General features: G+C 53.5%; 1 protein-coding gene across 2 annotated transcripts in view; it reads left to right on the forward strand.

Annotated features, from left to right (window-relative positions):
- The window catches only part of Dtx2 (deltex E3 ubiquitin ligase 2), a 33,086-nt gene that overhangs the window by 3,259 nt on the left and 7,117 nt on the right, over nucleotides 1-22,710 (forward strand). The window contains exons 2-6 of one of the 2 annotated variants that reach the window (XM_047533643.1): nucleotides 4,695-4,798; nucleotides 7,483-7,839; nucleotides 9,886-10,522; nucleotides 16,684-16,784; nucleotides 21,626-21,766. In XM_047533643.1, coding sequence (XP_047389599.1) covers nucleotides 7,572-7,839; nucleotides 9,886-10,522; nucleotides 16,684-16,784; nucleotides 21,626-21,766 — 1,147 coding nt within the window. In that variant the 5' untranslated portion in view covers nucleotides 4,695-4,798; nucleotides 7,483-7,571. The remainder of the gene's footprint in view (nucleotides 1-4,694; nucleotides 4,799-7,482; nucleotides 7,840-9,885; nucleotides 10,523-16,683; nucleotides 16,785-21,625; nucleotides 21,767-22,710) is intronic. The other variant, XM_047533644.1, reaches the window with a different exon arrangement.

Below are 22,710 nucleotides of genomic sequence, written 5' to 3' on the forward strand. Positions count from 1 at the left end.
GTGGGGTTCTTGGTGCTTTTATAGGAGCTCTTTTTATTGTTGGGTCCTTCGTGCATATTACGTGTATCTTTACCCAGCGTGTAACTTACATTTACTTTATTTATTGTCTTTTGTTGATCAACCATTCTTTTTTTGGTTTTATTTTTTCTTTTTGTACAGGGGTGCTTAACCACTGAGCCATATCCCCAGCTCTTTTTTTTTTTTAATTTTTTTAAATACCTTTGTTTATTTTTTTAATTTATTTTCTTTATGTGGTGCTGAGGATCAAACCAGTGCCCTACGCATACAAGGCAAGCACCCTCCACTGAGCCATAGCCTCAGCCTTTTTTATATTTTATTTTGAGACAGGGTCTTGTTGAGTAGCTCAGGGCCTTACTAAGTTGCCGAGGCTGGCTTTGAACTCGCCATCCTCTTGCCTCTGCCTCAGCCTCAGCCTCTTGAACCACTGGGATTACAGGCATGCACCACTGCACCCTGACTGAATTTATTTTTTTTAAGTAGTGAATATTCCAAATGTTAAATACTGACTCAATTGAAAAACCAAAGCTGTAGGTCAAATAAAACACGTGTGCAGGCCAGTGTGTCCCACATCAGCGTGTCCTGTCTTGGTGGAGAAGGAGAAGGATTCTGGAGACACTTGGGTTTGCTTGGTTCCTGTGTGTCTTGGGCAGATGCTGCTTTTCTCTGGCCTGCTTTTCCTCAGTTATCAAGTGCACGAAGTAGCTGCTCCTCTGGACTGAAAGGACCAAGCAGGGCCATTTAGAAGGTATTTGGTACAGAGCCTGGCAGATGGGAATCCTCGCCACCAGGCCATTGCCATTAGACCGGCCTCTGTGTCCTGCTCTGTCCTGTTTGGCCCGGTAGTCTGAGAACCACGGCTGTGTCCTCTGACTCGCTGCAGGTGCTCAGGTTGCTCCGGGCAAAGCAGGACTCACGAGTTCTTGGTCTGGAGGAGGCGGCTGCGCAGGAGGCAGTTGTGGATTGCTGGGGCCTGAACTCGGGATCCTGGGGTCCTCTGTGGCTTGGAACACTTGGAAGGTTTTCCTCAGATCTGTTGCAGGAGGGCTCCAGTACGGCCCCTGTCAGAAGAGGAGTCCTCACTTACATTCTGCCTACCTAGGGAGCAAGGGACAGGTGATGTTTGGTTCCTCCTCTCGCAGAAATTCAGACCTGGCTTGAACAGTCACTTTCCAAGGCCAAAGCCCCAGCCGGAAGTGGCTCAGCGGCAGAGTGCTTACCTAGCATGCCTAAGGCCCCGAGTTCCATCCCCAGCACCACACACACCCCCCAAGACCCCATCTCACTGGATTCACAGGACGAATGGAATCTTGAGGCACTGGGATGGTTTAACTTACACATGTTCTTGGAACTCAGGGATGTGTCTGTTGGCAAGAAGGTGCCATGGTGAATTGATAAGGCTTGTCATTACTGAAACTATTTGATAGTAGCAGCCATTTGGTGGTGGTTCAGTTCGGTGGTGGTTATGGTCTTTTAAAAGTGTTCAGGAAGCTAGGCCTGATGGTGCATGCCTGTGCTTCCCGCGGATCAGGGGGCAGAGGCAGAAGGAGCGCAAGTTTGAGGCCAGCCTCAACAACTTAGTGAGATCCTACCTCAAAATAAAAATTTTTAAAAAGGACTCAGGAAGTAGCTCAGTGGTAGAGTACCTCCTAGTGTGCTGGAGGCCCTTAGTACTACACACAGATGCAAAAAATGTATTTTATTTTTTATTGTAATTTTATTTATTTATATTTTGGTACTGGGGATTGAACCCAAGGGTGCTTGGTCACTGAGCTATACCCCCAGCCCTTTCTATTTTTTTGTTTTGATACGGTCTCGATAAGTTGCTGGGAACCTCGCTAAATTGCTGAGGCTCATACTTATAATCCTCTTGCCTCAGCCTCTGGAGCTGCTGCGATTACACTGCTTGGCAGTGTTTGGTATTTTATTTAATAATCTATTTTTATGCCCTTATTTAATTTATTTATTTGCATGTGGTGCTGAGGATCGAACCTGGTGCCTCACACATGCCATGCAGGTGCTCTGCCATTGAGCCATCTCCCAGCTCAGTGCTCGGTGTTTCAGAGACTTGCTTCTGATACGTAGGAGCAGTGCTGTGGTGTATTTCATGCTGTGAAATTTCTGTAACCTCCTTAAGACAGTTTTTTTTTTTTTTTTTGGTGGTGGTGCTGGGGACTGAACCCAGGGCTTTCTTGGTTGCTATTACTGACCTATTCCACAGCACCTCAGAAGGTTCTGTCCTCCCAGCATGTGAAGTCTTGGTCTGCTGTTGCCAGCACTGAAGACTGAACTTGAGTAATTTTTGCAAGTTCATGTGCAAAAAAAAAGATCTCCCATTGTATTTAATTTTTTTTCTTATTTTGCTTTGCTGGGGGTCAAATTTCGTGTGTTGGCATGCAAGGCAAGCACCTGACTGACTGCTGAACTACACCCCCAGCCCTGAGTTTTTAATTTGTTTGTTTGGTACCAGGGATTGAACCCAGGGGCACTGAGTCACATCCCCAGCACCCTCCTTTTTTTTAAAAGACAGGCACTACATTGCTTAGGACCTTGGTAAATTGCTGAGGCTGACTTTGAATTTTGGATCCTCCTCCTTCAGCCTCCTGAGCCTCTGAAGGTACAGGCTTTGTTGTTTGTTTTTGTGGTATTGGGGATAGAGCCCCGGCCCTCATATGCTAGAGGAGCCCTCTGCCACTGAGTATATCCCCAGCCTTAACTTGTATTATTTATTTTGAACCGGGGAGCTTTACCACTGAGCTACATACCAGCCCTTTTTATATTTTAGTTTGAGACAGGGTCTTGCTAAGTTCCTGAAGGTCTTGCTAAATCTCTGAGGCCGGCCTTGAGTTTGCAATCCTCCTGTGTTAGCTTCCCAAATTGCTGGGATTACAGGAGTGCACCACCGTGCCCAGTTCTAATTGTTTTTTAAATAAAATTTCTGGTAAAGTAGAATGTGTTAATAGTTTTAATAGTTTGTGTTCAGAATTCAACTTTCCCAGGTCTCGGCGAGGCTTCTCGACAGGGCTCCCCCATCTGCACTCAGTCTGTGAAGGTCACGTTCTGCACAGGGGTCATGCATGCAGTGTCAGACAGTGGGGTGTGGAGCTTCAGGCCCATGCTTCTTGGAAAGCACCTAAAGGACAGAGGTAGCTCATAAAATGGGGCTTGGCTGGGTGCTGTGGTGCAAGCCTGTAATCCCAGCTATGTGGGAGTCTGAGGCAGGGGGATTGCAGATTAGGGGCCAGCCTGGGTAATTTGGTGAGACCCTGTCTCAAAATAGAAAAAAGGCTAGGGATACAGCTCAGTGGTAAGGTGCTCTTGTATTCAATCCCCAGTACCTCCTCCTTCCTGCCCCCCCAAAAAAAAACAAGAAAGAAGATAAAACAGTGCTTGAAGAGTAAGGTGGATTTGGTTTGGAAAGTTCAGCCTGAGCTGGTGAAATCAGCTGGGAGGAGGTTCTAGAAGTCACCTAGTCGGACCAGTTTCCAGTCCATAGTCCTCGGACTCTGCTTTCTTTTCTGCAGTTCTGGGGAAGGAGCCCAGGGTCTTGTGTGTGCTAGGTAATCGCTGTGCCACAGCCAGAGCAGTCCGCCAGCCTTCTTAAACTCTGTGGAGAATAGAAAGAACACCATGAACTTCATGGTCGGGTAGACTGGGGTGCTTGATCTTGGGTAAATACTTACTCTCTTTGGGCGTTAAGGTTTACTTGTCTGTAAAATAGGGATAATTCCTACCTTTTTTATTTATTTATTTATTTTTGGTACTGGGGAATGAACCCAAGGGTGCTTAACCACTGAGCCACATTCCCCGCTCTTTTTTATATTTTATTGAGTCGGGGTCTCACTAAGTTGCTTAAGGCCTCCCTAAATTGCTGAGGCTGGCCTTGAATTTTTTTTTTTTTTTTTTTGGTACTGGGAATCGAACTCAGGGCCTTGCGCTTGCAAGACAAGCGCTCTACCAGCTGAGCTATCTCCCCAGCCCCTGGCCTTGAATTTATGATCCTCCTTCCTCAGCCTCTCAAGTCACTGGTATTATAGGTTTGTACTGCAGTACTGGGCTTAATTCCTACCTTTGAATGTGGTTCAAAGAGCTGGTGGGGAAAATACCAGGCATACTGCACATCACATAGTAGGCACTTGGTACGTTGCATGCTTACCCACTGGAGAGCTTAGCGTGCTCAGAAGTGTATTTCTTCCTTAAGCATTATCTTGGGTTCTTAGGACTTGCATAAGGTCTTCATAAACATTTTCAAGACTAATTCATATTTTCTCATCAAGACATTCCCTAATTGATTTAAGAATTCCTGTATTGGGGCTGGGAGTGTAACCTAGCACATGTGAAGCACTGGGTTGAATCCCAAGCACTGTGGGAAATTCCCATATGGTGGGTAAGTTGCCTCCAGATAGAGACTCTTCTCCACAGCCAGTTATAATAATCATTTTCACAATTAAGAACACCCTAAATAGCCTCCATCATTAAGCTCTGAAACAAATTAGGTTTTTGAACTCCAGCTTTGAGATTGCTGAGGCTATTACTAAGAATGGGTGCAGTGACCCACGGCTGCATTCTGCCAAGTTGCTGGGTTGAAGTGGAAAGCCAGTGGGTGCCTATGTGCCCTGAGGAAGGGGCCTGCCCCTGGCGCTGAAGGTCATCCTCTCCTTTCTTCTGGGTTTCAGATCCTGTGCAGCTGAAACCTTCGGAGAGCACAGCCCCAGCTGGGAGTTAGCCAGACCTCTGCCCTCAGGGGGTTCCCCCTGTTCCAGTGGGGAGACTGAATCCAGTAAGTACAATTGTGTTGACATCAGCGTGGCCTCCAGTGAGGTGAACAGGAGGGTGAGTCCACCCTCACCCAGAGGCTGTACATAGTGGGCTCGGGAGGACAGTGACTGAGTCTGGAGAGATGGGCTGCTTACTCCAGGCCTCCCTGGGGAGGGAGGGTGCAAGTCTGGGCTTAGGCTCCCGTGGGATCAATGGCTGGGCGGTGGGCAGTAGCTCAGTGTTCCGGGGCTTGCTAGAGTTGGATGTGGCTGAACATAAAGTGCCGAAAGTGGAGGGCTTGGTATGAGTGGAGTCAGGGCTGGTCACGGAGCAGACTGTGTGCCATGTCATCTCCAGTACCCTGGCAGGACCCAGGGGTCCTGGATCTGTGGGAGCTTTACGCCCTACCTGAAAGCCTGAGCCCAAGTTCTCAACTGTTTCTCAGGCTGTTTCACAGAGTTCCGCAGGTTGGTTCATCTGGGGATGGCAAACATGCTGAGACAGTCCCATGGCTGATGATGCGGAGGCCCTGGCTGCCTGAGAGGCTGAGCGACACCTCAGGAGTCCCTGGCCCTGAAACCAGCCTTCTGATTTGTACTGCAGTGTGATTAGAGACTTCTAATTGCAGACACTGAGCTAAGCCAGCCACCCCAGGGCACAGGCATAATCCTTGGTTGGAAGCTTTGACAGCTCAGTGGCGGGCCTGGCACCTGAAGGTGTGTTCAGAGTACTTTCAGGCCTGGTGCACAAATGTCTTGTGTGGTTGTCCCCAGTGTGGCCCTTTGCTGCCATCCTGCATCCATGCTTTGGGGGATGGATGGATTCAGCTGGAAGAGCAGGAAGGGGAGGGGTGGGGAGGGAGGCTGGCACTTGTGGATGGCAGCTGTGGGCCTGGCGCTGTGTGGAGCTTTGTGCTGCTTGTCTGCCTTAATCCGTGTGAGCGGCGCATGGAGGTGCTGATGGTCTCGCGTATTCCCAAGGAAAGCAGGCGGGTTCTGCAAACCTAGGTGCCTTCGCTGCGATGACAGTGAGCCTGCTGCCTGTGGACCCTACAGCCCATGCCCCTTCCTGTCTTCAGGCTGCTGTAGGCCCGCTGGCTGCTTGACAGTGGCTTGGCCTTCTCACTGAAGCCTGGAGTGTAGGCCAGTCTGAAGTCAGCAGCAGAAGCCTAGGCCACCAGCCTCGGCTGCAGCCTGTGAGCAAGTGTTTGCAACCGCCTGGGTCTCTGTCTCTGCACCTGCAGAATGAGGATGTAATTTGTCATGTGTACTTAGGAGGATAGCTGTGGGAATCAACAGACTGGGGCTGCTGTGACTGCTTGAGATGCCACCCCTCCCCGCCCTTTCTCACCTGGAGCTCAAGGCCGAGTTCAGGCCGAGCTCCTGAACCTTCCTTTCTAAGGAAATGGCCTTCCATCTGGATTTGTTCTCTGCATAGCCACTTAGTAGTGCACGTGTGACCTTGAATAAGTCCCTTGATCCCTTGAAGCCTTTGTTTCCTGTCCTAAAGTGGACAGATGCTGCCTTGTTACTAGGCGCACCAATGCATGCTCTACAGGATGAGGCAGGAGGGTCACAAATTTGAGGCCAGCCTGGACAACTTAGCAAAACCCTGTCTCAAAAAAAAAAAAAAAAAAAAAGAAAAGAAAAGAAAAAAAAGGCTGGTGTTGTGGCTCAGTGGTAAAGTGCTCCTAGTTTTAGTCCACAGTACCAAAAAAAAGAATGTCACCTTGTTAGCTGGAGGCTTAAAAGACACAAGTGCTTTTGGTATCGTCACCAAGTATTGGACCCTGTTTTTGTACTTCAAGAGCCAGTGCTCAGGGGCCACCATGACGTGGTGTGTTGGCAGACCTCTCGTGACAGCTGGAGGTGCATCCTGGTGTCCTTGCCCAGGGCCAATTTGCCGTGTTCGGAACTAGTGTGTGTTGAATGCTGAGCATGTGGCGAGGCCCCTTCTGGGCAGCAGCCATCTGATGGGGCAGGAGGACATGGACCAGCTTCGTGTATGTGTGTTCCTCTCTGGTCATTAGAGTTCTGGTCCATGACGGGACCAGGAGACGCCGTCCTGGGGGACCATTGGTCAGGAAGGCCCAGGCATAGGCAGTGGGGTGTGGAAAGGCTGGAAGGGGCATTTTGAGGTTTATCTGGTACCTCCCTTGTGGTCAGTGATGCTGCTGGGGCTCCTGGAGACTTGGAGAAACCAGAACTTGAGCTTCAGCCTCAGCTCCGCCCCTGCCCCTTGGGGGTCCTGGAGCCCCTGGTCTTTCTTGAGACAGATCTTCCTCATCTGTAGCAATAGTGAGTGTTTGTTTGTACCTCAGAGAGGAACCTGCACAGGGATCTCTAGGTGCCTCACATGGGTCTGGGGTATCAGGGATCAGGGGCTACCCACAAGGATTTGCGGGGACTCAGATATAGACAGTGAAAGGATCAACTAAAGATTTGGGTCAGAGGGAACACTGGTAACAAGATAGCAGCTGAGCTGACGATTGGCAATCCAAATCACATCTTCCTGCACATTTGTGGAGGGAGGGAAGCTAGGAGACAGTTGGAACGCGTCCTGAGACCTGATCGGTTACTTGATTTATGACACCCTTAGGGAGAAGTTCCATCCCTACCCTGCTGCACATACACACCCCCGCCCCTGGCCCCTGTCCAACAGGACTCCAGATGTGCATGAGTAACCGTGTGACTGTCCCGTTTCCAGGTCTGCTGGAGGTGCTGGGCAATGAACCTGAGACTGCGGCCCAGAGTGGTCTGAAGGCATCGGGGAGAGCAGAGGGAGTCCTGGGGAAGATGGCCATGGCCCCAAGCCCTTCCTTGGCACAGGTGTACACCAGCCCTGTGGCAGTGGCTGTGTGGGAATGGCAGGATGGGCTGGGGACCTGGCACCCCTACAGCGCCACCGTCTGTAGCTACATTGAACAACAGTTCGTCCAGCAGAAGGGCCAGCGGTTCGGGCTGGGGAGCCTGGCCCACAGCATCCCTTTAGGCCAGGCTGACCCTGCACTGGCCCCTTATATTATCGACCTCCCCAGCTGGACCCAGTTCCGCCAGGACACTGGTAAGACTTCTGTCTCGGGTACATGTCTGAGTCCCTGCTTCTGGGCCAGGTGCTGTGCTGTTGGGCTTACGGGCGTGACTCAGAGCTTCCTCCCTGCTCCTTAAGGGAACACTGGGGTTGAGGTCTGTGTGTGAGAACCGTCCCGCCAGGCGACTCGTGGGAGAGGACCTGTTGCACGTTGCCAGTAGAGTCGTCCTTCCCCAGGGCTCCCAAACAGAAATGCCTGCCTGGGTCGGTGGGGATCTGAGCTCTCTGGCGCACTGGCCGTGGGCTGTTGTGCTGTTGTGCTGTAGTGCTTGCGAGGGCCTGGTGGTAAATCCTGGATCTGCCGCTTGGCAACTATGACCTAGGCAGGTACTTCGCTCCTCTGGGTGATTGTGTTTGTTTGGTTGTTTTATTTTTTCATTTTTGTGCTGAGAATTGAATCCAGGGGCACTTTACCACTGAACCACATCCCTGCCCTTTTTAGATTTTTTTATTTTGAGACAAGGGCTTTCTCAAGGCCTCATTAAGTTGCTGAGGATGGCTTTGAACTTGGGATCCTCCTGCCTCAGCCTCCTGACTCACTGGGATTATAGGCATGCAGCACCAAGCCTGTCTACTTCTGTATTTTTTAATCTCTGGTGTGTTTTGATTAGTGTCACTGAGAATGGGGCCACCAGTTTCCTCTTGGAGCTGTCCCTTTTCCTGTAATCTGGTGGTTTTAGTCCTCAGGGACATTTGACAGTGTTTGGAGACAGTTCTGGTTTTCATGATTGGGTGGGCAGGAGCTGCTGTCATCCAGTTGGTAGAAACCAGGGAGGCTGCTCACTGTCCTACAGAGCTCAGGGCAGGTGGGTGCAGATGACAGTCCTGGCTGAATTCATGGTTGTGCAGTCACCTGAGAAAGGATTGATAACAGATTGTGGACCACGGTAGATAGTGGTGATTGCTCGCTCACCAGGGCATGAAGTGTTAAGTACTGGCAGAGGTCACTTTGAAGTTTGAGCCAGGACAGACAGACCTGCAGAGCAGGAGGAGCAGGTTGTGTGGACTTGCCATTCCCTGGAAGGACTTTGACTTTTATTCTGAAAGGGGGAGCCATGCTTAGACAGCAGAGTGACGTGATTTGGGAGCTAAGAATATCCCCACTCCCCGACAGCTGGCATAGAGGTAAAGACTGAGTTCAGGGGAGTTATCAGAAGGGAATTTCAGCCAGGTCCTGTGGTGCGTGTCTAATTCCAGGGACTCTGGAGGCTGAGGCAGGAGAATTGCCAGTTAAAAGGCAGCCTCAGCAAATTTGTGAGACCCTAAGCAACTCAGTGAGCCCCTGTCTCAAAAATTTAAAAGCAGGCTGGGGATGTGACCCAGTGGTTAACTGTCCCTGGATTTAATCCCCATTACCAGAGAAAAGAAAAAGTATATTTTGAAAGTGGAGGGTGTAACTCAGTGGTACACCACATGCTTGGCATGCTTAAGGTGCCAGGTTCAGTCCCCAGCACCGAAAGAAGAGTTATTTCAAAATACCTCAGCAGATCTGAGCCATATTATTTGAACCAAACTTCTTGCATTACCTCTCTGTCAAGGACTGTGAATCTCCCTCCATCTGTCACTTGATCCTTTGGGACCCCAATTTCTTTGCCTAAAGAGTTTTTACACTAACCCTAAATATGGAAAGAATTGCCTACGTAACTGGGTTTGGTGGCACATGCCTGTAATCACAGTGGCTCTGGAGGCTGAAACAGGAGGATTGATTGAAAGTTTGAGACCAGCCTCAGCAACTCAGCAACCTATCTCAAAATAAAAAAGGTTGGGAATGTAGCGTTACCCTGTTGGGTTTAATCTCCAATCCTAGGGGGTTAAAAAAAAAGACCAGCCAATGCAAGTCCTTGGGTCAGATAGTAGCATGCCCATACAATTACTGCATTTTATTTTGTTTGGTTGTTGGGGCTTAGCATGTGTTTGACCCTGGTTTTAGTCCCCGCTCAAAAAAAAAAAAAAGATGTTTTCCGGGTTTTGTGGGCGATGCTCAGATCTCGGTTCACGTGTACTGTCCTCTTAAAACAGGCACCATGCGGGCCGTGCGCAGGCACCTCTTCCCGCAGCACTCAGCTGCCGGCCGGGGCATCACCTGGGAGTGGCTGAGTGACGACGGCTCCTGGACTGCCTACGAAGCCAGTGTCTGTGACTATCTGGAGCAGCAGGTGGCCAGGGGCACCCAGCTTGTGGACTTGGCCCCCCTGGGCTACAACTACACTGTCAACTGCACCACCCACACGCAGACCAACAAGACTTCCAGCTTCTGCCGGAGCGTGCGGCGCCAGGCAGGGCCGCCTTACCCGGTGACCACCATCATCGCCCCACCCGGCCACAACGGAGTCGCTTGCTCTTGCCACCAGTGCCTCCACGGCAGCGGAACTGGCCCTGTGTCAGGCCGCTACCGCCACTCCATGACTAACCTCCCTGCGTACCCTGGGCCCCAGGCCTCCCACAGGACTGCCCTTGTCTTTGGGGCCCACCAGGCCTTCGCCCCGTACAACAAACCCTCTCTCTCCGGGGCCAGGTCTGCACCCCGGCTGAACACGACCAACCCCTGGGGCGGGGCACCTCCCGCCCTGGGGAGCCAGCCCTTCTTCCGCTCCAGCCTCTCCCACCTGGGACCGCAGCTCCTGCCCCCCGGACCGTCCACTTCAGGTGGAGCCAGGTACCTCCTGTTAGTGCGGGTTGTGCTGTCCTGCGTGCCCTGTCGGCAGGATGGGAAGACTTGCCCAGATAGCTGCAGTCTTGGTGCTGCCCCCGTGGTTGTCCCTGTGGTACCATCTCATTTGCACGTGTCACATAGGTGCTGAGGTGCCATGGTCCTCCACAGCTTGGCATCCCATGGAGCTACCTGACCCTTGACCCTTGATCCTTGACCCTTGGGCCTGAGTAGCTGCCGCAGGGGTTCAATCGGCAGTCCTCTGTTTCCTGGGGATGACAGGACTCTGAGGCTGAGCTCTAGACCCCTGGCCTGCGCTCCTCCCAGTGGCACGTTTGGGTGACTAGGGATTAACTGTTGCTCAGTGCCAGGCACTGAAGATGCAGAGACAGGAGCTGCTCCTCTGACCCCGAAGCCCCCAGTGTAGTTCAGAGGAGAGCCAGGCGCTCAGGTGAGAGAGAAGTTGGAGTATGTGGCTCTGTGTCCACTGGTGACACTAGTGACACAGCTATCAGGGTGGTGCAGTCTAGCCCAGGGTATTTCTCCCCTCCCCGCCTTTTTTTCTGTACTGGGGACTGAACCCAGTACCCAGCTCCTTGTTTTTTATAGTTGTAGGTGGACAGCATTTTGCTTTTATTTTTTTAGGTGGTGCCAAGGATTGAACCCAGTGCCTCATGTGCTAGGCAAGTGCTCTGCCACTGAGCTTTAGCCCCAGCACGCCCCCCGCCCCAGCTCCTTAAATGTTTTATTTTATGGCAGTCTCACGAAGTCCTTTAGGGCTTTGCAGGTGGCCAGGGGCACCCAGCTTGTGGATCCTTTTGCCTCAGCCTCCTGAGTCACTGGAATTAGAGGCCTGTACCACTGCATCTACCAGCATTAATATTTTTAAATTGTATTTATTTTTGTGGTACTGGAAATTAAACCAAGGTGCATTCTATTACTGAGCTACAGCCCAAATTCTTTTTTATTTTGAGAAGGGTTCTTGCTGAGTTACCCAGGTTGGCCTCAAATTTGTGATCCTCCTATTTCAGCCTCCTGAGTAGCTGGGATTACAAGTGTGCCCCACTAAGCCAAGTACTTCCTGGGGCTTCTTAAATTCTTAAATTACTTTGAGGCAAATTTGTAAATAGCATTAGATCTGGGATCAGGATTGAGTCTGGTGATTCAGGGGGCTTGGGTCCCTTCTCAGGTACAGAGCTCTCATTGGTCTTTCCCTAATTGTGGTTTTTCCTCCTTTCCTGAGGACCTCAGACACTCTTGGCCCTACCAGTGCAGGCCAAGCAAGTGACAGGAAGGAGGCAGCTGGACCTGTGATGCTTCCTTTGGTGCTGGGCGGGCCTTACATGTCACTGCTTGCCCTGCATGGAAGCCAGGAGGAACCGGGCCAGCTGGCTGCACGGGTGGAGACGGCCTCTGAGCGGCCTGGCCCCGTGCTGGGTATGCATCCCTGTCCCTCCAGCTGCTGGAGCTGGGAGGGTGTGGCTGCACTTGTGTGAGCCTCTCCTCGGGCTTTGGAAAACGAGGCTTGACTTGGGCCTGATTTGTAGCGTGGCCTTCCACAGCCTCAGTTTCAGGGACTTGATTAAAAATCTGGTCTCTTACCCTAGCAGGCGTGGGAGAACTGGCTCCTGGTGGCCCACTGGGCTGCCGTCTGCGCACATGGCAGTGCAGGCTTTGGCAGGACCCATGTCTGTCTGACCGGAATGGCTGTGCTGCTTTGTGTTCTTTTGCTCTGCTGGGGAGCACGCCCAGGGCCTTGAGCGCCCCAGGCAGGCGCTCCGCCACAGCTGCGGCCCCGGCCCGCGTGCGTGGTTCTCCGTCGCCTCTTGCTCAGTCTGAGTGAAACTGGCTGCAGTTTTTCTCGTGCTCCAGGAACGTGCAGTAATACATGACAGGCCGGGTCATTTGTAATTGCGCTGGTGGGTTTCAGTTCGGTTCCTGGTAGCTGAAGTTTATCCCTTTAAGCACCAAAACTTCTGTTGTGGTGATGATGGTGAGACTGCACAGCGTGTCGTGATGACAGTAGAGGGTGTGACAACGTGGTTGGCGCTCTGATGACTTGGGGTGGTGGTCATGATCAGCGGCTTTCTTTTTGGTACTGAGAATTGAACCCAGGGGTGCCTAAACATTGAGCCACATCCCCAGTCCCCTTTTTAGAAAATATTTTATTTGGAGACAGGGTCTCTTTAAGTTGCTTTAGGGCCTCGCTAAGCTGCTGAGGCTGGCTTTGAGCCTCCTGAGCTTCTGGGGTTATAGGTGTGCGGTGTAACCTGGAACCTGGTGCTAGGTCAAGCCTAGGTGCTCTGACCCTTGCTGAACGGCCTGACCACGTGGCTCTCCTGGCTTGCTTGCCTCTGCTTCGGTCTTGCTGCTGCTCCTCTCCTGGCGTCCACGACGACTCCCTCCCAGCATCGGCGGGCATTCTGGCTGTGCCTGTCTTTGTTTGGCCTATGGGATCAGTGTCCAGGGTGTAGTGAGGGCCTTGCTCCTCCCCTACTTTGGGCCCTTGGATTAGTGCTGGTTCTTGTCCATGGTTCTCTTTTCCTCTCCAGGTTAACAAGTTGGACCCCTCGTTCTTCTGCCGCTTCCTTTTTTTTTTTTTTTTTTTTTTTTTGGGGTGCTGGGGATCGAACCCAGGGCCTTGTGCTTACAAGGCAAGCACTCTACCGACTGAGCTATCTCCCCAGACCCTGCCGCTTCCTTTTGTTCTGATCTCATTGGCTTTCAGGTTTACCCAGGGCCTGCCTTTGTCCCTGCTGCCCCTTGGAGACCCAGGAATGAGGTTGTTGGTATATGGCTCAGGTTGTATGGGGCTCATCTGCCCTGGGGCCTTCCGGAGGTAGCCCATAGAGAAAGGGAAGCTCAGGAGGGGACTGGACATGTCCGGGGCCACAGCTCATGTGGGCGGAGTGCTGGGAGTGGTGTCTGGGCCTCACGTTCTGGGCTCCTTGTGTGACAGGTCAGCCATCAGTGTTGCAGGTTGGCACTGGCTGCTGGCTGAAGGCAGGGGTGGAGGTGGAAGAGGCTTTGGCTGTCCTTCCCTTCCAGCCTCTTCACTCTGCCCCTGACCCAGGACTGTCCAGTCCTGTCTGCATATAAGACCCAGAGTCTGCGTCTTGTGATCTCAGCTCTTTTCGTGGATGGTCCCAGGCAAGAAAGCCAGGTAGGGCCAGTGGGTAGACCCAGGAATGAGGGGAGTGGCAGGTGTCTGAGAAATGACTCAGAGCTCCCACAGAAGGACATTTGTGAGACAAAGGGTGCCCCACCATGGGAGCGTGAGCCTTGGAGGATGGTGGAGAGGTGAATTCGCTCGTGTTCTGTCCTCCTCTGAGAGTTCTGAACACAGCAGGAATTTTGGTGGGGGAGGGACAAGATGAGTCATTTGGAGAATTTTCTACAGAACTTGGCCAGGGTTCCTGGTCTCCAGGCTTAGGGTAATCTGCCCCCTGGAAGCCTCACTGTAGGTCTCTGCTCTATGCCTTGGTGATGGAATCTAAAAAGCAGGCCTTCGCTGGGTGTGGTGGAGCAAGCCTGTAATCCCAGCGGGTCGGGAGACTGAGGCAGGAGGATCCAGAGTTCAAAGCCAGCCTCAGCAAAAGTGCAGTGTAAGCAACTCAGTGAGACCCTGTCTCTAAATAAAATACAAAATAAGGCTGGGGGCTGATAGCTCAGTCAGTAGAGTGCTTGCTTGGTAAGCATAAGGCCCTGGGTTCCATCCCCAGCACCCAAAACAAAACAAAACAAAACAAAATAAGGCTGGGGATGTGGCTTAGTGGTCAAGTACCCCTGAGTTCAATCCCTGGTACCTCCCCTGACTTAAAAAAAAAAAAAAAAAAAAACAGCCGGAGAATTTCTCCCCAGCTGTGTGCCTTGTGCCTTTCCCCTGGAGGGAGGACTCCACTTCCTGGGGTCTTTCCTTTGAGGAGAGCAACCATTTCTGTGTAGGACCCTGAGCTCAGCCCCTCATTTCAAGCTGCAGAGCCGGATTTTTCTGGCCTCTTCACTGAGGCTCCAGCCCTGTGCTCCCTGGAGAGTTGGCCTGGGAAAGGAGCAGGAGCCTTGAGTGCCTTCACGAAGGAGCCTCAGAGTCCTTAGGTGGCCCACCTTCCCCTCGGAAAGAAGAAGCATCTCAGGAAGCATCTCAGGAAGGGCTCTGCTTGCTCAGAATGACAGTTGGGCGGAGCTGAGACCTCAGCCCACGTGTCCAGCTCCCAGCCCTTCTTTTCATGATCAGGACACCCTAGTCCTCTTCCGTCCTCTCTTTGTGCTTAGAGTAGTCTGGGGCAGGAGGCTGGGCTTTTGGTAGCCCAGCCATGCAGAGCACCTTGTTCAGGAAGACCAGTCAAGAAATACAAACGAAACCTTCACCTTAGCTCAGGTGAACGCAGGAGCACCTGGCCTGCTCTAGACCTCGCAGGAGGACCTGGCAGCACCAGCGCGTAGGTGGGGGTGAGGTTTCTTGCTTTGGGTGAAATCGGCCAGCTTCTCCTAGTTTCCACCCTTGGGACCTGTGACCCCTGTGGCTGGGGGTTTGGCAGGACTGGGGCGGCCCCCAAGGCGGTGTCTGGTTTGCTGACATCTGTAAAGGTAGCAGAATGGAGCCAGTCCAGCCTACAGAACACAGACTGTCCCGGGCCCTCCGTGTGGGGAGCATGTGGCAGAGTTTTGTAATCTTGGTGTTTCGTCATCTAACGGGCAGGGTGGATAGGAGGCCCCAGGCTGGAGGGAGGAGGAGCTGGCAGGAGCTTGGGCCTCTCCAGTTCTTCGGGGAGTTCGTCCCAGACTCGTGATGTGCATTGTCACCATTTAACATTTGAGGAATTACAACCAAACAAATGAGTTTGAATGTAGTCACTGTGGGAAACAGAACCTTCATTTTAAAAAATTATTCTTTTTGCAGTGCTGGGAATAGAACCCAGGGCCTTGCACAGCCTTGGCATGGCTGAGCTACTGAGTTACACCCCTCGTTTAAAAAAATCCAAAAAAACCTTTTTTGGTATTTTGGGTTGACAGGAAAGTTAGGAAAACAGTATAGTTTCCACAGTTCCCTTACCAGATGCTGTCTCCTAGGCGCAGTGGCACAAGCCCGTCATCCTAGCTACTCGGGAGGCTGAGGCACAAGGATGGCATATTAGAGGCCAGCCTGGGCAAATTAGCAAGATTCTGTCTCAAAATAAAAAATGTACCTCAGTGGTAGGTACTTGCCTGGCACACATGAGGTCCTGGGCTCAACCTTTACTACCACAGCTGTCCTCTCTATACGTAGGGGGCGGCTGTGTCCCACCCTTGAACTGCTGGATCAGAATCTCTGGGCAGAAGTGTTTTCTGTGGCACTGGTGTTGGGGTGGAACCCAGGGCCTCCCTGCACCACTGAGCTGCACCCCGCCCCCATGTCACTCTTGTGAACGTCTCGCAGCCACAGTGTCTGCAGAGCCAGGAGTCACCTGGCACAATGCTGCTCACTGAAGGATGTGTGTGTGTGTGTGTGTGTGGTTTTTTTTTTTTGTGGTGCTGGGGATTGAACCCAGGACCTTGTGCATGCAAGGTGAGCACTCTACCAACTGAGCTACATCCCCAGCCCTGGAGGATGTTTTTGACGCATTGTTTTTTTGCGCCTGCCCTCTCCCTGTCCCCTGCTTCACACGCCCTTGTCAGCCTCCTCTCTCCAGGCGGAACAGTTCCACTTGTCACCTTAACGAGGCGCTTGATCAAATGTCCCTTGATTTGCGTTTCTCTGATCTTTTCCCATGATTGAACAAAGATGGTACATTTTTTGGTAGGAATCCCACAATAATGAAGATAAGTCCCTCCGGGAGCATCAGATCATGGTGTTCAGGATACCGACTCGCCCTGTTACTGGTGGTAATGTCCTTGATCACTTGCTAAAATGGTCTCTGCTGGGCTTCTCCTCCGCACAGGCTCCCTGAGAGCTTCACTTTAATGAAGCTAGTGAGACCAGAATGTTGCAAGCTCCTCTTTTAAGATTATCTTCATAGTCTCTGAACTGTTCAAAACAGCCCAGGGGCCTCCTTCGCCCAGAGGCAGCTGGGAAAGCGGAAGCGGGAGGTGCCTTCTCAGGCCACGAGGTTCCAGCTCAGGCCAATCTCTCCCCTCCTCCCCGAGGCCATGTCATGTACTCAGCTTTGCTCTCTTCTCTCCTCCCCAAGTGCCTCCCTCCCCAGCGGTCCCTCCAGCAGCCCTGGGAGCATCCCCGCCACTGTGCCCATGCAGATGCCAAAGCCCAGCAGGGTCCAGCAAGCGCTTGCAGGTAGGTGCCCTGAACAAGCGGTGCCCCGCAGGGCTTGGCAGGGAGGACATGGTGGGGTAGGGCCCTTGTCACCTGGATCCCCAGGGGAACCCAAAGGCGCTTCCTGGGGGAGTGTGGCCTCTTTCCGACGATGGTGTACCCCAGGGCGTGAGCTTGGGTGCCCGCCCCTTTGGCGCTCTGGTGCAGTGGGACTGGACACAGTGCACTGGTGTGGACCTTACACGTCCTTTTAAATTTTTGAATTGAATTAGATTTAGACCACCTTTCTGTTCTGCAGTGCTGAAGGCAGGGTCCCTCTGGGGGCTCATAAAGCCGCCTGGTTGTAGCTACATCTGGTCATTTGGTTCCGTTTAGATCATTTATTATCCATACATTTTGACGTTTATTTAAAGGTCCTTTTACAATCAGGCGTGTGGCACTTGCCTGTAATCACACTGCATGGGAGACTGAGACAGGAGGATCACACATTCAAGCTAGCTTCAGCAACTTGACGAGGCCCTGTCTCAAAATAAAAAGGGCTGGAGATGTGGCTTAGTGGTTAAGTGCCCCTGGGTTTGTTCCCTGGTTCCAACCACCACCACCACAAAACACCAGTAATAAAAAAGAGGGAGGTAAAGGGGAAATACTGGGGAATGGGTGGCATATAACTGTAGCAACGAACCCCCCGCCCTGTTATATATAACTGTAATGCACCAATAAAAAATATGGGGAAACAATAAAAGGTGGGAGTCTGGGGATCTAGCAGTGGAGCACTTACTGAGCATGTGCAAAGCACTGGGTTCCATCCCTAGCACCCCCAAAATAACAGAAGCCCTCTTCTGGGTACCAAGGACCCTCTGAGGCCGTTTGTAACTTGGGGATTGTGAGGTGTGCAAAAAGTGCAGGTGTGGCAGGGAACCCCATCATTTGCAGCTGGCAGGGGCCCAGGCGACAGTTTGGTTTTATTGAGTCCCGGAGCCTGCAGCGTGGGTAGTGCAGCCTGGTGCAGGGCCCTGTGTGGGCCCTGCCGTGAGGTCGGTGGCAGGGTGGTGAGGGGAGACTCTGCATCAGGCACAGAGGCAGGAGCCTTCTGATCTGGTGGCTGGAGCAGGGTGAGTGGAGGGGGGACAGAGGGGGCCTACAGGGCCAGGCGTGTGGTGGTGTCACTGGGACAGTGACTCAGAGGAGTGACTGGGAGCTCTGTGTGTGCCCATGTGTTTCATCCCTGGAGGAGGTAGTGACTTTCATTCCCACTTTATTTTGAGGAAGCTGAGGCTCAGAATTCAAAGTCCCCTAATGCAACCTTGGCACATGCTCTGGCTCAGAATCCGGGTTCTTCCTGTGATACCCGGGTGCTTGTGAGCCTGGTGGAAGCGTTGGACAGGGAGGTGACTGGTGTGGAAAGGCAGCGGGGATGTGGGTGTGCATCAGGGGAGTGCCCTGGGGGATGAGGAGGCCCTTGGACCCTCCTGGGGGACAGAGGGAGGAGGCTCCTGGAAAGGGACAGCTAGAGAAGTGGTAGAAGATGGACGTGAGGGCAAGGAACTGGAGGGGCGGGAGAAGCCCGGCAGCCTGTCAGCCCTGCCCTGCTGCTCAGCCATCGGTCTCTTCTGGCCGAGAGGAAAGAGTGAGCAGTCGTGCTGAACAGAATGTCCCGCCCTCCTTGGGCCACTTGGCCCGGGTGCCATAGATGAGTGAGATACCAATGCAGAGTGCTGCTGTGGGCAGGGACGTTGGCGACAGAGACGGCTGCGGGTAAATGGGCCTGACCCCCCAGCCCCGCCTGCTCTGAGCTAGGGGTCTTCAGTGCAGCACGTTCTGCCAGGGTGGCCACTGAGGCACTGAGGCTGTGCTGTGGATGTTAAGGACCTTTCTTGGTGGCTCCTAGCTGTGCCTCAGTAGCACTGGCTGACCCCTCTACTCTTTTTTTTTTTTTTTTTTTTTTTTGAGGCAGGATCTTGTTAAGTTGCTGAGACTGGCCTCACCTAGTGATCCTCTTGCCTCACCTCCCAGGTTGTTGGGATCACAGGTGTGCACCACCGCACTCAGCTAATTGTTATTTTTTTGCGGTGCTGGACATGGTACCCAGGACCTCATACATTCCAGGCTGGTAGGAAAAGAGACCTCCAAAGTTCAGGAAGTTGGTCCCAGGTGAGAAATGGGAGAGACTGGAGCCTGTTGCCAGATTGCCTCCTCTCCTACATACCAGGTGGTGGGACCATTTTCTGGGGCACCAGGGAATGAGAGGAGCCCAGCTAGCCTCCAAGAAGCAAGGGCTGGATTCAGGAATATGCCACACCTGGCTGCAGAGATGTGGGCATTGGGGACGGGTTTTGCAAGTCAGTTTATAGCCAGGTGGTCATGTTGTCAGGACTGAGTGCCCCTCTGTGTGACTGAAGGAGCTGAGCCTCCAGGTCACAGCTCTCCTGGCTGCAGTCTCCCTCCTTTATGGGACGGGGCTGGAGCCCACGAGGAAAGCCAGTGGCATCTGCCTCAGGGGCCTGCGTCTTACTGCTGCTCCAGAACTTGCCCAAGACCAGCCAGCCAGCAAGGGGCCACCCTGGAACCCACTGAAGAGGCCAGAGTGGAAGGAGACAGGCTTGGATCTCAACCCTGGTCGCTAGGTGGAGGCCGACCTCTGGGTGTCAGGAAGCGGGTATGTGCAGTTGGGGAAAGCTGCAAGTGGGGCCTCGTCTCCAGGCCTTGTGGGAACCCATCCCAGGGGAGCAGAGGGAAAAGCCCTCAACTGTGAGGGCGATCACCCCTGGCGGCTGTCTCCGAGTCCCTGCTGCTGAGGACGGTGCAGAGGCCCACTCCTGGGCACCCCAGCCCTAGCCACTGTTTGCTGCTGTGGCGATGATGAGTTTGGGGGCCTGGGGTCGTTTTCCGACCTCTCTCAGAGCAGGGGCTGCCTCTCCGGGCATTGGTATCGAGCCTTCCTGTTTGTGACTTGAGTTCCTGAGACTAGGCCTCTGGTGGACAGGGAGAGAGGACTGCAGTGCCGGTGCCCTGGGGCTGGCAGTCGGGGCCCTGGGATGTCTTCGTTCCTCGCAGACACACGGTGTGCCTCCTGCAGACCGCCCACTCCCTGGGTGCTGGCACTTCGTGAGCACTCCGTGGAGGGCGTGCTTGGGGACAGTGGAAACTGAAACACTCGAGTAATTTCAGGTGGTGAAAGTGGTAAGAGGAGGGGCTGGGGCTCAGCAGGAGAGCGCTTGCCGAGCCCGCGTGAGGCCCCTGGCTCGATCCTCAGCACCACCTGGTAGGTAGGTAGGTAGGAAATGTATTGTGTCCATCTACAGCTAAAAAGTTAAGGAAAGAAAAGTGATAAGAAGAGTAAAGTTGCTGGTCCTTCCTGTGAAGGGGTCAGGGAGGGCCTGTGGCCCGCCTGCAGAGGTGGCCCTTCAGAGAGCTGAGTGAAGTGGGGACCTGTTCATTTAGAGGACGAGGACCACACAAAGCCTGCTCCCTACGTCTTTCTGCTACCTGTGCCTGCTCGTCATTCTGTCTCCCTGACATTTCATTCCCAGGAGAACATTTGAGCCCAGGAACAATCTCAGCTTGGGGGTGGCATTGCAGTGACAGAGGAGCAGGAACCTGGTCAGAGTGTGGGTTCCTGCCGGGGCCTTCTGTAGTGCACTTTGGTGCCTCCTGCTGAATGGCCACCACAGTGACCCCTGCCTCACTTGACTGTGCTGTCCAGGCAGATGGCTAGCCTTGCTTCTGTCCCTGACTGGGCATGTTTGCCAAGTTGGGACCTTTGATCCTGTCATGGAGGCCATGGTGGCTGACCTGGCTACCCCTCACTCCTCTGAATCACCTGGGTGGCGGGGGTAGCGCTTTCCGTCCCGACTGTCCTGGAGAGGAATGGGGTCCAGGAAGGAGCTTTCCCTGGAACCCTGACGTGCCCACTGCCTCAACCAGGTTCCAAGGACTGGGGAATACAGGGTGGCTGAGAAGCCCAGAGCTCCTTTCCTCGAGGGAGGAGGTGCCTTTGAGCCACACTGATCAGTGACAGGGAGGACTGGGGATGTGGTACTGTGGACAGATGGGTATTGAGGGTGTGGCAGGAATGAGGACCTATAGCAAAATGGTGTGTCCCATGAGGTTGAGTCATCAAAGAGTAGAAGGGGACAGCATGGGGGCAGGGTCCAGCTGGGCAGAGAGGTGCACACATCTCAGCCCTGTTGCCAGCTGCCACTCCTCATGGTGGCACCAGCAAAGGAAGCCACAGCTGGAGGCCATGGGGGATCTCCTCAGTGTGGAAACAGTCCAGAGGGGCCGTGTTCCCACCTCAGCGATGTCTCCAGAGCCACGTCACTAGGTAGGCCAGGCGGGGCAGGGAAAGCAGACAGCACCCACAGAAGACAGGACAGCTGAAGCCAGGAGGGTGTGGCCAGGCCCAGAGGCACCATCTGAAGCCAGCTCTGCCCGAGGCCGTTTCCCTAGCCTGGCTGCACCCTGCCACATTGCCGCATCTGCTCCTGCGCCTGGCACTGGGAGACGCCACCAGGAACTCCGAGGAAGCTTCCTTGGTGGTGATCTCTCTGCTCTTCTAGGGCAGATGGCCTCCCCCTCCCTGCATGCTCTGGGTACAGGCTGTGAAGTTGCTTGGCAGGCACCTGGGGGACTCTGGGCCAGGGCTCTGGGGAGCCAGGCCATTTCACCAGCTCTCTGGTTCCTGACCTGGAACTCAGTCCTGCGGCACAGGTAGTACCCTTTGAGGGGTCAGGCTCTCCTGCCTGTCCTGATGGCCATTCATGGTGCTGCCACCTCGACTCAGCAGGGTTTGTGGACGTCACCTGCCGAATGCCTCCTAACGTGTCTCCCCTCTCTGCATGTCTGATCTCGCACCTGTGCAGGCATGACAAGTGTGCTGATGTCGGCCATTGGACTCCCTGTGTGTTTTAGCCGCGCGCCCCAGCCTGCCAGCCCTCCCGCCTCCTGTTTGGCCTCTAAGAGCCACAGCTCAGTTAAGAGACTGAGGAGACTGGCCGTGAAAGGTAGCTCCTGTTCACAAATGCTCTCTGGCCTCTGCTCAGCCGCCTCCAAGTCTTGCTGCCTCTGGCTCTGCGCGCCGGTTTCTTCTTTAACCTCCATGGCCCTTTTCCCTTCCTGTGGCCCTTCTCCCTGCCCTTGCTTGGCAGCAGAGGTGGCTACTGGGATTCTGGCATTCCCAGCACAGTCAAAGTGAGAGGGACTTTTTCATGAGGACCCTGTGACTTTGCAGACATCAAGGTGTGGATGAGGTGTGGCTTGGGATTCTGGCATGACTGTCTCTCCAGGGGGCCAGTGTGTGTATCAAGAAAGACCCTCAAGATAGCAGCCCAGGCTCACTGCCCATGTGGGCTCCCCTGGTGACCACTGTCCTGTTGGTCATGTGGCCAGGGCAGAAGGGGTTTCACAGCCACAGAAGGTGCTGGGAATTTTAACGCAGTGTATGTGGAGGAGTCTACGGTAGTAAGCTCTGTGCTGTTCTAAGGTGGCATGAAAGATGGCCTTCACGTGTCACAGGTCCCCTGTGGACAGGGACCTGGGCTGCGGCCCTGTCAGCCTGAGTTTCAGTCTCGGCTCTAGCCTGCACTAGCTTCGTGACCTCACGCAGGTTTCTCCATTCATGAAGCGGCATGTCCTGCTGGGAGGGTTGAGAATGAGGAAGAACCGTGAAGTGCTGGACACGTACTAACAGTGGCAGCCAAGCGTGGAGGGGGCCCGGGGAAAAAGCTGGCTTCGGAGTCCTGAGCCTGGTTCTGGGCTCTGTGCATGCTGCTCTCACCCTGCCTTGGTGCAGGTGGAACAGGGCAGGTGACTGGCGGCCTCCAGGGCACCCAGGTTGCTTGGGAAGAACACAGGCTCTCACAGATCTCTGGCCTCTGAGTTCAGGTGTGCCTCTTGTGGGGTCGTCGGGCTCCTGGTCGGCCCCCTGTGAGAACTCTGGCTAATGGAG

Source organism: Sciurus carolinensis, chromosome 18 (genome assembly GCF_902686445.1).
Source record: "Sciurus carolinensis chromosome 18, mSciCar1.2, whole genome shotgun sequence".
Classification (NCBI taxonomy): domain Eukaryota; kingdom Metazoa; phylum Chordata; class Mammalia; order Rodentia; family Sciuridae; genus Sciurus; species Sciurus carolinensis.